The sequence below is a fragment of the Symphalangus syndactylus genome, chromosome 6 (assembly GCF_028878055.3).
Source record: "Symphalangus syndactylus isolate Jambi chromosome 6, NHGRI_mSymSyn1-v2.1_pri, whole genome shotgun sequence".
In the NCBI taxonomy this organism is placed as follows: Eukaryota; Metazoa; Chordata; class Mammalia; order Primates; family Hylobatidae; genus Symphalangus; species Symphalangus syndactylus.
Window position 1 is genome coordinate 50,861,851 of NC_072428.2, and position 15,334 is coordinate 50,877,184.

At 38.2% G+C, this 15,334-nt stretch overlaps 2 protein-coding genes across 12 annotated transcripts in view; both read left to right on the forward strand.

Annotated features, from left to right (window-relative positions):
• HBE1 (hemoglobin subunit epsilon 1) overlaps positions 1-15,334 on the forward strand; it is a 208,008-nt gene that overhangs the window by 64,599 nt on the left and 128,075 nt on the right. The window lies entirely within an intron of this gene.
• Positions 5,800-6,744, forward strand: LOC129484518 (olfactory receptor 51I1). Its single transcript, XM_055282695.1, has one exon. It carries the CDS (start codon positions 5,800-5,802, stop codon positions 6,742-6,744), a length of 945 nt encoding a protein of 314 aa, XP_055138670.1.

The window sequence follows — 15,334 nt, forward strand, 5'->3', positions numbered from 1 at the left end:
GAACCATAGAAGAGATGCAGCTCACACTAGAGACTCTGCCTGAGGCAGGGGAGTGGAGTGAGAGATACCTTGCATCTGTCAGTGCTTCCCAACCAGCTCTATCCATCATATTCTTCAAGTAATGATTGGATAAGTGTGATATAAAGAGTCACAGAAGAGTCAGGAGTGGACTTGAGGGTAAACAGGCTTAGCCTTGGTACAGAACAGAAGCACATTTTGTTAGCCTCATTCTTATTGTATTATTATCATTGTAAGATACATGATCTCCTAGGGGCTTTCATTTTCATGGTCAGCACCATGCAAAGCATCAACTCGTTGTAGTCCATGAAAGATGAAAGTAATTGACATTTTAGAGTTCTAGGGAGTAGAGATTCTGTTGTACAAAATGAATCTTCTCCCTTAAAGCCAGATGCCTAGATTTCTCTGGGAACTACTTCTGGCAGGTACACTATCAAACACGATTTATATCCCTATGTCCCTAAAACCTTACCCACTGAAGTAGGATCAATGCCTCTTTTCTTCACAACACTCTTCAGTTCTGCCATGAAGGCAGTGATCACACTATAGTTGGCTCTGCATGTTTCTGTGGCATCCACTGGAGAGAGAGACCTGTGGGGGAAGAAATAGATGTCCCTAGAATGGGATATAGGCATGGCAGGGAATGTTTATTTGTTGAACATAAGTAGTTAATCATTGGCAAAATAGCTTCAACTGAAAAATTTGATTCTTTAGTCATATAAAAATATCAGTTATGTCAAATACATAAAATCCCATAACATGCTAAATACTGAGTTGATATAAAAGATGCTCGGGGTTAGTTTAAAGGACATCGATATCACTTGTATTAGTTTGAATTTTCACTGGTGTTTTGAACATGGCATAATAGACTATGTCTTACTTCATCCTTTTTTCATTAAAAATTTCCCAACATTTTATTATGAAAAATTTCAAACACAGAAAACTTGAAAGAATTTCACAGTGAGTACCAGCATACTTATGACGTAAATTCTACCATGAATATTTTATTATGCTTGATTTCTTTTCTTTTTAAATTTTATTATTATTATACTTTAAGTTTTAGGGTACATGTGCACAACGTGCAGGTTTGTTACATATGTATACATGTGCCATGTTGGCGTGCTGCACCCATTAACTCGTCATTTAACATTAGGTATATCTCCTAATGCTATCCCTCCCCCCTCCCCCCGCCCCACAACAGTCCCCGGAGTGTGATGTTCCCCTTCCTGTGTCCATGTGTTCTCATTGTTCAATTCCCACCTATGAGTGAGAACATGCGGTGTTTGGTTTTTTGTCCTTGCGATAGTTTGCTGAGAATGATGGTTTCCAGTTTCATCCATGTCCTTACAAAGGACATGAACTCATCCTTTTTTATGGCTGCATGTATTCCATGGTGTATATGTGCCACATTTTCTTAATCCAGTCTATCATTGTTGGATATTTGGGTTGGTTCCAAGTCTTTGTTATTGTGAATAGTGCCGCAATAAACATACGTGCGCATGTGTCTTTATAGCAGCATGATTTATAATCTTTTGGGTAAGGTTCTTTGATTTCTTTCAAACATATACTGCACAAGTCTTACATGCATACTAGATAAGTTTTGATAAATGCATTGGCTTTGTCGTGAAATATGTTTATAACATATTTCTAGGTAGGGCTTGGAGGTACATTTAGCCTTTTAGATGGATTCGTTTTTAAATATTTATGTTCTTTGCAAGGGCAGGTGCTGCGTCTTTATTGGTCTGTATACTATCAGTGCTGATAATAATATCTAGACTAAAATGTTGCTCAAAAATCTGTTTTTATCTGTTTGGTTGGTGGAAATAAACTGGTTATAATTTTTAGGTTCCATATAGTGATGGAGTAAAAGGAGTGCTTGCATAAGAAATTTGTTATATGGATACTAGCATGCATTTGTACAAAAAATACATAACACACTTAAATTCCACATACGAATCTGAATAAATGTGGAGATCTGAATTTGTTGGATATTTTATTGACTTGTTAATGAGAATGTGAATATGTATCTGAAATATATATTTTTAGCTTTGTAAGCAGGGGAATGTATTTAAAACATATTTGATCATTTCTTTAAGTATAAGTCTCTTTCATAGTCTTTTTCTAAGTTTTGTCTATAATTTACGTTGGTCTATATAATCAGTGTAAGAATACATGGATTATAGTGCGTGTTTGATGTGTCAATATATACAATTAGTGACTAGAGCACTGGGCAATTGAATTGCCTGAGCATATTTGTGTTTATCTGTTTGTATGTATGTAAATTTGAATGAGGCAATGTGAATGTTAGTAAATAAATAGTTAAATAGGTCTAAGGGGGTATCTGTGAAGGTCTCAGGAGAGCTATGGCTATTTATGTTTCTGTGCCTACATGTATGCGTGTGTTTACATTCCCTGATCAAAGATGGATTAACACACTAATGATATGGATGATTACATCAGGGATAATTGTGCCAAGAAAGATATTCTCCTGGGAGCAATTCTCTTATGGCCCAACTCACTCTTCACTGATACCACCCTCCCAATTATTTCCATGGTCCCTCCTCCCACCACACACAAGCAAGCCTTGGCGTTCTGGAGGGCTCATAAATTTATAAGTCTTAGGAGAATGAGCTGATGCCACTGCCAGCTGGACCCACAGCATAGTATATCCAGCTACAAGGAAAGCATCTTCCATCCAGTGAGTGCTCCCTGCTTCACACTGCCCACCTGACCTCTTTATCTAGATTTTATTCTAAATTTTAACACTTTTGCCAAAATTCCAGGCAGCCTTTAACCCTTATATCTCCCCTTCTAAATGTGAGCCAAATCTGATCCCTTTCAAAATCCAGGATCACAGACACCTGATGCCAGTTTTCCACCTAAAAACCATAATGCCAAACCACATATCATTGAGTTAAGGCACTGCTGCATCATTTATAGATTTTTGTCTCAAGGATATTTTATACTTCTTATTTAAAAGCCTACAATTTGAATTTTTGCCTTTGATACCTGACTTGTGTGTGTACAGCTGGAGAAAAGTTACAGAACCAAATGAACTGAAGTCATTTAACAATGTTGTTGTCAATCTTAGCTGGATTTTCAGTATTGTGTATGTCAGCATATATGTATGTATATGGGAAAATAATTGGTGGAGATATTATTGTGGTTTTGTTAATGCTGATGCATTTGTGACACTGTGTGTGTGTGTAAATGTTTATTCAGGAGGGCTTAAAAATAAGGGAATATTTGAAATATATTGCATAATCCCAATGAGTCTTCCTAAGTTGTTGCATGACAGTATTTTGTGTGAGTGAGGGAGTGTTTGATAGTTTATGTGTATGTGTGGGTATGAGATAGTGCCTATAAATACCTGGGTGTATAAGTATGAGTGTAAAAATTATATTTTTCGGGTACCTTTGAGTGACTGTGTGTGTGAGTGTGTGTGTGCTCATGATATTCTGTGCATTGCTTGTGTCTCTCCACCTTCTTGACCTTCCTTCCAAGATAGGTCACATTTAGGAAGTTTTCATGGACACTCCTGTGGACAAAGCAAAGAAAAAATGTTGTGGGGGTGGTGGTGGGGAATTTTCTCCATGGAGGAAAAGTTTTGAAAGTTGCTTTGTAGACTGATGGAAATCTGCAAAATAGATAAAATATTACCTTCTAGACTACCTCAATTTGCATGCCAGTGGTTACAGACAGTGGGGTAAACCTATCTTGTGGATGAATTCTTAGAAGAGTCTTTTTATTTCTTCATGACTCAGAGAAAATCTTGCAGCAAAGAAAAAAAAAAAACAGATCTGAACAGGCTAGATCTAAAAAGACCTCTTAGAGACATGGACTTTAAACATGGGTTTAGGGGAAGAGAGGTTTAGCAAGGAGAGTAACCCATAAGGAGAAAATACTACTCATTAAGTGGATGCTTTGCCTTTTCATTGGGAGGAGAGAGAAACCAAAGGAACAGATGAATCTCTTCTCACTACCTATATATATTTGGGATTATGACTGATATCTCGATATTATCCAGCACCTTGTCACCATCTAATTTCACTCTGTTTATGAGGAGTGGTAGGAATAAAATGGGAACTCTAAAATGAGAAAAATAATAAAAGAGACATTATGCTAAAATTCCAGAATGGAGGTTTAATTTTGAGATATCAAATACCATGAAAATATAGTAGAAGAGCTATTTTAAATAAAGGTTGAGATGAAGTCTCTTATGGTGTGACTTCTCAGTTTGCATCATTCTGACTATTGTTTATTTTGCCTGAAGTTAGGCTGAGGCTGCTTAAAAAAAAAAGACAGAAAAGATAATTCAGTAAAGAAGGCAGAGAAGGAGAAGCCAAGGAAGAAATACAATTGTGGACAAATAGTACCCTTGAATGGAGAAGGTGGTTCTAAAAAGGTGAGTTAAAAACAGTGTTAACTGTAGCAGGAAAATCAAGTGAATTAGGAGAGAGAATGTTTTCATTAGATTCAGAGACAAAGAGGTCACTTGGTGACCATAGAGAAATTTGTTTCAACTCAGAGGAGGGGTGAGTGTGGAAGCCACAGTATAATGAATTGAGCAGTGATAGAGGGTAACATAAGTAAGATTGAATCTCGACATTGAAGATCTCAGAAACAAGCTGGAGAAGCAGGCAAACAACTAAAAAATAATAATGATAAAATACAAGCTCCTATCTTCAGGTACCTGGAGAGACAATTTTTCAAGAAATTTGGTTAAGAATTGGGAAAAGGTCATAGAGTGGTGGGTAGAGAAGAATGTTATTGCATCTTTATGATGGAATAGTCTTGCACACACTTATTGTCTGAAGGAAAAGAGGCAGAAAGGGAGAGAATGAATATGCACTGGATTAGTGAAAAAGGCTCTGAAGGAGTGACAAGAAATGAAATCCTGAAGGTGGAGAGCCTGTCTTTGGAGGAGAGAAATCTCTTTCTCAGAAAGTAGAGGTTAAGAATGAATAAAAGTGTGTATAAGTTTAAAATTTTGCTAATGGTTAATAATTCTCTTTTTATTCCCATAAAATACTTTCTTCTTTGGTTTTATCCAGCTGCATACCTGGTTTGATTGTAGAATTTATTAAACGTTGGAGTTTACTATGTGAATGTGAAAGAGAGGTAAAGAGGAGATGAAAATACCAGTTTTAGTGTGGGTGAGTAGTTCAGGAGAAAAGTGAGGAAGAAGAGTTCATAGACCAGAGGAAAATGGAATCGTGGAGACTCAAGAGCAAGTGCATGGGTATGAGAAGGTTGGAAGGTAGAAACCTATAGTAAGGATATGAAAACAGTAAATTTAGGATTTCAGAGATAGAAAAGTTTTTGGCTATGACAAGTTCAGGGGCAGCCATTGGGATTGGGAGGCTGGGGTGAAATCTGAGTACAGGTTATTGAATCTGTAAATTTATAATAGTAGATGTTCCATCTGTGCTATCTACCAAAGACTTTCCAAAGCCTAGGATGCATTTTCTCTTTCTGGTCTACCAGGAACAATTGTTAATGTTGTCTCCTATTATGCCTTGCTGTGTTATGGGCACTCATTTGATCATCAAACCACAGAGTTTCTACTATGGCCTAGATAGTGAGCAGGGCCCTGGTGGTACACAAACGATTAGAACCCAATTGCTTCCTTAAAGAGATTAGTGTCTTACTGGGAAGGCAGGAATACAGGCAATCATTTTCAATCTATGACCTTTTGTTGGAGACAGGATATCTGAAAGAAAGTGAAGAAGTTTCCCAACACACCCTCTTGGGTCCATTCCCCATCTATATTCTCCCACCATGCTGGGTCTCAATGGCACCCCCTTCCAGCCAGCAACACTCCAGCTGACGGGCATTCCTGGGATACAAACAGGCCTCACCTGGGTTGCCCTGATTTTCTGCATCCTCTACATGATCTCCATTGTAGGTAACCTCAGCATTCTCACTCTGGTGTTTTGGGAGCCTGCTCTGCATCAGCCCATGTACTACTTCCTCTCTATGCTCGCTCTCAATGATCTGGGAGTGTCCCTTTCTACACTTCCCACTGTGATTTCTACTTTCTGCTTCAACTACAACCATGTTGGGTTTAATGCTTGCCTGGTCCAGATGTTCTTCATCCACACTTTCTCCTTCATGGAGTCAGGCATACTGCTGGCCATGAGCTTGGATCGCTTTGTGGCTATTTGTTATCCACTACACTATGTCACTGTGCTCACTCACAACCATATATTGGCTATGGGTCTGGGCATCCTTACCAAGAGTTTCACCACTCTCTTCCCTTTCCCTTTTCTGGTGAAACGACTGCCCTTCTGCAAAGGGAATGTTTTGCATCACTCCTACTGTCTCCATCCAGATCTCATGAAAGTAGCATGTGGAGACATCCATGTTAACAACATTTGTGGGCTCTTTGTGATCATTTTCACCTATGGTGTGGACTCAGTTTTCATCTTGCTTTCCTACGCATTAATCCTGAAAGCCGTGCTGGTCATTGTATCCCGGGAACAGCGGCTCAAGGTACTCAACACCTGCATGTCACACATCTGTGCAGTGCTGACCTTTTATGTGCCCGTAATTGCTGTCTCCATGATTCATCACTTCTGGAAAAGTGCTCCACCTGTTGTTCATGTCATGATGTCCAATGTCTACCTGTTTGTACCACCCATGCTCAACCCTATCATCTACAGTGTGAAAACCAAGGAGATCCGCAAAGGGATTCTCAAGTTCTTCCATAAATCCCAGGCCTGAGGAAGGCTGAAGTCCCCAAAAGCTCCTTTGGAGGAAGGATTGGGACATGTTAACAACTTAAGGAATGCTAAAGTAAGGATGAAGAGGACCCAGGATCTTGATAGTAGTGAATGTATCACTAATAAAATAATATTTGACTATAAAATGGCATACATATTTATTCAACACTTATGTGAAAATTATTGTGCTAGTTGCTACTAAGCATGTTATAATGGTGAGTATGAAATATTGTCAAGTAACCAGATAGACATGTGAAGAGAAAATATAAAAAAGAGCCACAGGTATCCTGAAAAATGCTTGTTTGACATATATGGGAATAATGAAGTTCGGCAGGGCAAACAGAATTTAGCAAAAATAATTCTGCTTCTGCCCAGAGTGAAGGAGATAATAAATATTAAAGAGAGACAAAATATATGGAGGCTTTGTATTTAATGCAAGAGAGAAGATCTACTTTGTCTGTGGTAATAAAAACAGGCTATGTTGAGTGGTTATGAAGTGGCTTGTGAAGGATGAGAGAAGTTAGAATTCTTGATTCAGGATGGCAGGAAGAAAGAAGGGTACTGATTTTGCAGACATAATTGCCTGAGAAGAAACACTTAGGCAGAAACGTTTAGAACAGTACTATTCCAAGTATGGTCTAATAAACAATATCATTGGCATTTCTGGTAGCTTTATAGAGAAACAGATTCTTAGACCCCACATAAGTCCTACTGAATGAGAACTGCTTTTAATAAGAATCTTGGGTGATTATAGCTTGAGAAGGACAATGTTTCTCTTTTCTAACAGCACTCAGGTATTAGACTGATGCCCATCTGCTGTGCAACAAGAGTAACAAAACTCATGATTAACAAGAGTTTGGAAAAGTGGTTCTCGATGTATGATTTCCAGATCAATATCATCAGCTTTGCATCGAAACTTGTTAGGGATGCAAATTCTGATGACTTTCCTTAGACCATCTGAACAAAAAACTATCAGGAGTGAGACCAAGAAGTTGTGTTTTAATACATTCTCCAAGTTAGTTCCATATGTATTAAAGGTTGAGAACTTTTAACCTAGAATATTGGTTACAGATAATTGTTTAGACAAATGGGGAGTTTCCAACTGGGACACTGGGGCACAAGGTCTTGAGAGATTGCTGAAGTAAACTTGTGAATGACTTTTAAAGTAGGAAACTCAATGCATCACAATTAAGCATATGGTATTGTTGGTGAAGGGAAGTAGAGTAGATTTATAACCTTAATATCTCCATGAGACAGTGCAGGTGGAAGACAGAAAGAGCTTCAGAGGAGAATTTGATAAACAATTTCCAGCCACCCCACAGTCATAATCCTATATTGTGCTTTCCTTCTTTTCCCTCAATTCCTACCTCCTGTCATGCCAAACTACTTGACATTGAAAATTCAGGCAAACTCCAACTTTAGGGCTCCCGTTCAGGCAAATAGAACTGGGAGAGAGAGAGAGAGAGAGAGAGGAAGAGAGAGAGAAAGAACAATTGATTGTCATAGTGAGATGGTTAGGCAAGAGAAGTTTGTCAATGGAACTTCACTGTACAAAAGTCTCCTGATCAGGAAGTCTTCGGAGACTTTTCTGCAAATCTATTAACTCTTTTTCTTTTCTGCAGTCTATTAACTTCTTCCCTCTTTAGATGGGATATGTTTAATCTAGTTGTATTTTTGTTTACCAAGCATTTACCTGCAAATTGCGTCTATCTCTGCTTTGCTTCATTGTTAAACGTTTAACTTCCACTCCACAGGATATATTTATTTCACTATTTAAGCTTTGTTGTGGGGAGGAAAGCTTCAAAATTTCCCAACAAATGACGTTTAATACAATAAGCCCTTTGTCTTGAGATTTGCATGGATGTTTTGTTTAGTATTACCACTATCAGTGTGAACAAATATTTAGAGTTTCTCTTGACTTATCCCCTCATTTAATGGAGGCAGAAACTGAGTTTTGAAAAAGACATTTTAAATATCTAAAAAAGAGCAATAGATAATGGCAGTCCCAGCAAAACTCTGCACTCAGCACAGAGTTGGTCACACCAGTACGTGTGAATTAAGGGAATAACCAAATGACTATTTGGATGAATGAAAAAACTGGATCCACACTGATGTTTGTTCCCCTTCATGGTGTCTCTAATAACATAGCTAGAGTCATTTTACATCATGACTTCTCAAAGCCCTGCCTCTCCTTGCCAAAGATTTATGCCCAATATGAGGCATCATTTGTTTCCTTCTTTGTCCATGATTCTGTGACCTAACTTACAAGGTCATGATTCATGATTACTCCTGAATTTCATCTCCTGGTTCCCAACTCATTATTTTTGATCAAACCAATCCTATAACAATAATGAAAAGTAGAAGGTGTTCTTCTGCCACTGTTCCTTTGTTCCTTTGTTCCTTTGATATTTCAGTGCTCCACGTGGGGGAGAGAACATTACATCTTCTATTTCCCTCCCTGAACCGTTCCACCACTTGATAGAAAAGGGAGAGAGCCTTCCTGCTGTTCCTTCTCTCAATACACCCTCACTCTAAAACTCAGATGAACAAAAAGTAAAATGGATTATTTAATGGGAAGTTCAGGTGTTGGGAAAAAGAATCTGTTTGGGGGACCTGAAATTGAAACCTGCAAGAGAACTTATGATAACTAGCATGTGTGATAAATTCAATAAAAAGAAACAAACCTATTACTTCCTTCTTCTCATTTGAATCTCAATCCCTTGTATATAGGTGCTATCCTTTTTTATAAATCATGTTCAAAATTAAAGGAATGTTAATCTTCTAAAATCAGGTGGCAAAGCCAGGACTTAAAATTAGGTCTGTATGATTTTGAACCCATGGTCCTTCAGTATCTTGGAATGTTTCTTTTGGAGGAGACCCTGAACTTGTGGTAACTTGGCAGACCTTGGGAGTGGGAATTCAGGAGGGAAGTGTAGGACTAAGTGGATTGAGGCAGTCAGGTCATATCCTCTCTGGTTTAAATCCTGGGGTTGTCTCTGGCCTTCAAGCTCCGGTCTCTGAGATCAGAGCTCTGGAATTTTCCCACTGGAATCTAAGCTTTAGGTTTTGCCTGAGATCTGAGTTTTAAGCTCAGAATTCAGGGATCTAGACTCTGGGTTCTGAGCACAGAGTTGCAGTTTTGAGACTGGATAACTGTGGGAGGTGTTGCTATGAAGTTTGGAGAATTTGTCTCCAACTTCTTCTACATTATAAGGAAGGAGTTGAAATTTCATTTTCTCAGTGGAGAGAGGGCAGTTTCTCCAGGCGAAGTGGTTTCTTGTTTGCTTGTTTGCTTTTTCTTATCTTTTTATTCCCAAGGTAAGATCTAACCCCGCTCCTTTCCCCAATACCAGCACAGCATCACACTCAGGCAAAGCAGGACCCCAGGGGCTCTGGCATCTGGGAACAATTCTGCAGAGGCATAAAGGCAGCCTCCTCTCTTGGCTGGTGCCCACCTGAGATCCATTCTGGAGCCATTGTGAGTTCTGGTCCTCTGCCTCTCAGTCCAACTCACACTTCACAAAGCTCCCTCAAGGTGATCAAGACACTTTGATCTGTCTGTGTCTTCGAGGTGTGTACACACTAAGTGTGTTTCTAGCTGCAAGTATGCTTGTGCTTCTGTATGCTTCTCTCAGATTCTCTTATCATGCCTCTGTATCTTTGAGTGAATCTCTATCAATGCCTGTGTATGTTTGCATAGTTGTCCACAATTTAAAAATCCTCAAATCTCACTTTTACATAGGTTTTCTATAGAAAGAACAATATTCATTCAAATACCCTCGTGGTCTGCCAGCCACTTTCAGATAAGGCTGCCAGAGACTGCTTTAGCAGTGAAAGACACATGGGTGATCACACAGCAGGGGTTGAGAACTTGCCTCTGTTCTGTCCCACACAGATCCACAGACATGGGATTCTGTCGCTGAATAGGAGAGACCTTGCCAGTCTGGAATCTCAGGCCTGTGAGCAAAAAGAGAGCTGAAAGCCCACTAACCCTGATTCAGCAGATGCTGACATTCTCTTTCCAGAACTTTCATGAAGAGTTATCCAGTCTTTGCTTGAACACCTTCGCTGTCCAGAAGCTTACTATTTCATTGTGATTTTAGAAAAGTGTTTCTTACATGAACCCCAGACTGTCACCCTGTGATCTCCACCTATGGCTCAGCACCTGTCATACTGATCCCAACCCGTCTCTACTGCAGTCTCCTCTGGTCAAAATGAAGCATCACTCATTCCTTCAATGTCCTTAATGTGACTTAATTCCCTTTACTTTTTGCATGTAATGCAGTCAGTTTAAATCCTATTTAGAATATAGAACCCAGAACTGAAGGTACTTCAGTTACAGCCTAAGTAGTATATTCATCTTTTATTCATTAATGATTTTTTTTAGCATATCTTTGTGTCAGAATCATGTCATGTGTTGAGAAGGACAGGATGAACCAGGCACAAGTCTGATCCTAAAAGAGCTCAAAATCTGACAGGAAGGAGGTATAAATGTAATTTTAATAAAATAGAAAAAGTCTGTACAAAATATTACAAAGTTACAGATAAGAAAGTTATTGTTTCTGCTAAATAGTGTTAGAAAAAACTACAGATTTGTTTTAAGCTATATATCACACTGCTGGTTCATATTACACTGGACTATCGATTGGTCACTGACAGGAGGACTTTTGTGGTGTGGAAATTAAAAGTCAGACACTTGGAGAAATAGCTAAAGGGATTTAGGACAAGTTAAGAGAAGGAAAGATTACAGGATATCACCATGGAAACCTCAGATACTATTTATCTATTCAGTTATTCATCCAGTTAAAATATTTATTAAGCATCTGTTATGTATTTGACCCTGTGCTAGTATGGGTTATCTAGTGATAACAGACAAATAAACAAACAAAAACAGTCAATATCATCCATTCTTTTTAGAATTTATGATCTAGTACGGATACAGACATTAGACAATTACACAAGTACATATATGTTTACAAATTAACATAAGTGTTCTGCAAGAAAATAACATATTCCTTGAGCAATATTGTTAATACTTGATGAAGATTATTATGTCTCTGAGTCTGTAACATTATCTATAATGTTGAGAAAGCATGTTTAAGACCAATGTGAGAAAGCACTTCATATCCATGAGATCTGACCAGGATAGTGGTTTGGGGATGCAATAAACTCCCTATCACTGGGAATGCTGATGCTGAGCATGGGTGACAATTGTATAAAGATGGACATTCTCTCAGTGGGTACAAGATTGGACTCTTGATTCAGATTCTAGAGAGCCTATTAAGTTTATCACTGAATATATAGCTTTTTGAGATGGGGCTATTTTTTAAAGGTGACTTAACCCCTGTTCCCTACCACCTGACCTCCAGCTTGCATAGGAGGCTAGAAAAAAAATCTGCCATTCAGTCTTTTTCTCTGCCTGGAAAAATAAAGATGACCGACTTCTCCAGCATCTTCCTATTTTTCTCATTTAGATGTCTTTTGCTTCAGAAGGTTGGCTGCCGGCCTTTATAGGGAAGACCATGGGACTTGTAATCGGAAGAACTAGATTCTAGTCCCAGATCAGCCACTTACGGGTTTCAGGCAAGTCACTTGATATGGCTGTTATGAGATTCAAATAAGGCATCTTAGGAGTGAAGCAATTGCCCCTCTGGTTGTCATTTTCCATCCACAGATTGAGTTAATTTTTTGAGCTATGGTCTCCTTGACGTTGCCAGTCTTTTCACTGTCCTGCATGTTCCTCTTTTCATGGTCCTCGAAGGCTTGATTGTTACTTCCTGCTGAAGATGATGTTTTACCAGGGACCAGCATCTTCAGATGAGGCAGGTCAGGATCTTCAGGAGAGATAATTAGATTCAAAAGAATCCCGCCAAGCCTTTCTGTCCCTTAAGTGACCCTCCAGAGAGGTTCATTAACCCCAAAACCTAGGCTACATCTATGGGCACCACCCTGGAGTATTAGAAGCAAATCCAAGTCAATTCAGAGGAGCTTCAGGATGCTGAGTGGTCTAGTAGATGATGAAACACAAGTAAATGTTTAACTTGTAGGTCCAGGGTGGAGTAGGAAAATTATCTGAAAGTCATGGAGGGAGACAGGGAGAGCTTGCAAATTTCATTTTAGACTAAAATACTGTCACTGTAAAGGGGCTGGAATGTTACAAAATGAATCTAGAGTGGTTCTCAACATTGAGTTCATCTGAGGAACTTTAAAACGTTGATAATTAGATACTACACCCTGAGATTCTACTTTAATTGGTATGGGGTGTTACCTGAGCACTGGGATTTTTAAGTTCTTCAGGTGGTTCTGATGCGTAGCAAAGGTTGAGAACTGCTGATCAATAAGGTAGACTCAAGATAAATAAATTGATAAGAGGCACAAGGAAACACTTTTCATATGTCAGGAAAGTCATTAATTTTGAGGAAGGACGGAATTCAGCGGAGCTGGTGCATAAAGAGTGTAGAGAGTAAGAGAATGCAGGACCTAGGATCATTCTCATAATTACATTGCTCTTGTCTCCATAGGCATAGCTCTTTTTTTTCATTTTTAGATATAAGATCTCATTCTGTTGCCTAGGCTGAAGTACAGTGGTGCAATCATAGCTCACTGCAGCCTGGAACTCCTGGACTCAAGTGATTCTTCTGCCTCAGCTTCCCAAGTAACTGGACTACAGGCAGGTGCCACCACACCCAGCTAATTTTTTAATTTTTAATTTTTTGTAAAGATGGGGCCTTGCTATGTTGCCCAGGCTGGTATGACTCCTGGAGGTCATAGCTCTTTGTATTCCCTTGGCAGTACATTCTCCTGACCATACATTTATTCCAGCAGAGCATTCTTATTAAACTTTTCAGATGTATGAACAATTTCACATCAACATTTGGTAACCACAGGATAAAGAATTGGAGCAGGATCACTGACTTATACATCAAATCTATTGAGTGAATGTGTGAACTGGTGATTGGAAGTAATTCAGTTTTTATACCAGTCATGAGTGCCCCTTCCTACTTCACTATTATTGTCTTTAAAAATTAATTTTATAAATTTCATTTATGTTATATTACATTAACTATGTTACATTATATTACATTACATTATATATTATTTCAACCTTCTGACTGGGATTAGCTATTTCTCTCTGATCTCATGGCCACTGAAGGAGTCTTGTATCTCTGTGTCTTTGTTTTCATCTTTGCATATATTCTTAGTTAAATATGGTCTTTTAGAAGCCACTACATCTTTGATAGTTTTCCTAAACTTTGTTTGTTTCTAACTCAGAGGTAACTTGTGTATTAGCATAATTTTCACCTGATGTTTATATCCTTCATCGTCCATATTCCTATTTCTCCCTTTTTCAGCTTTTTAAAACCATAGTCTCACTTTCATTCAAAACATTTTTCCCTCTCTGAGGTGGAATGGTGATGCATGGAGATGATTCTTTACTAGGAGTTCTTGCCTTCTAAGATTCATGTTGTCAAAGCTAAAACTCAGTTCTTTCTGATGACTCCAATCTAGATCAGACCACAGTTTACTCTCATCTCCATAGTGAAATTGGTAACCTTACTACAAGAGAAAATCATGAATCTAAACTGTAATCTAGGCTCTGCAGAAATTGACTCTTAAGCTGTGGCACGTTATTTGTTCTTTCTCTCTGGGTCCTAGTGTCTCTCTAAGAATAAAATATTCACTATCCCATGTAATATCTTGCTTATCCTACAAAAAATCTAAAAAGCAAGTGTATTTTTATCCCCAGTTTACAGGTAGAGATACTGAGAAAATTAATGTCACATGTTCAGTAATTTGAAGCTCTGCAAATGGATTCTGAAAGACTTTAGTTCAAAATACTGAATATGTGACATTAATTTTCTCATTTTTTCTTACAACCAAAAAGAATAGTATTATTATATTCATGTCACAAGTTAAAAATCAAATCAAACCAAACAAAAACAAAATAAAATTTTGGATCAGAGTATAAATAAGTTGAACACATCACACATCTAGTAACTGGCTGAGTATGGATTTTGGCTCAGGTCTGATTTATTCCAAAGTTTCTGCTCTTAATTTTTAAGCTATGCTGTCTTTCACAAGATTGGGCATTCTGAAATATTCCATGTTACTGCTCAAATGTGGGAGCTAAAAAAGTTGATATCATGTAGGTAGAGTGTAGAATGATAGTTACTAGAGGGTGGAAAGGCATGTGTGTTAAGGATAGGAGAGGCTGGTTAATAGCTATAAATATATAGTTAGAAGGAATTAGTTCTAATGTTTGATAGCAGAGTAGGGTAACTAGAGTTAACAACAATGCATTATATCTTTCAAAGTAACTAAAAGAGAGGAATTTGACATGTTCCCAACACATAGAAGTAATAAGCACTCAAGGTGATGAATATCCTAAATACCTCGACTTGACCATTATACATTTTATGCATGTGACACAATGTCACTTGTATCCCATAAATATGTACAAATCTTATGCATCCATAAAAAGTATTTAAAACTTTTTTAAAAACTTAAAAAGATGGAGCAGTCTGAAATATCTCTTTTCCAAGTAACATTTAGGATTCTGGAACTCAGGAGAACAGGAGGAGAGAAGAGGA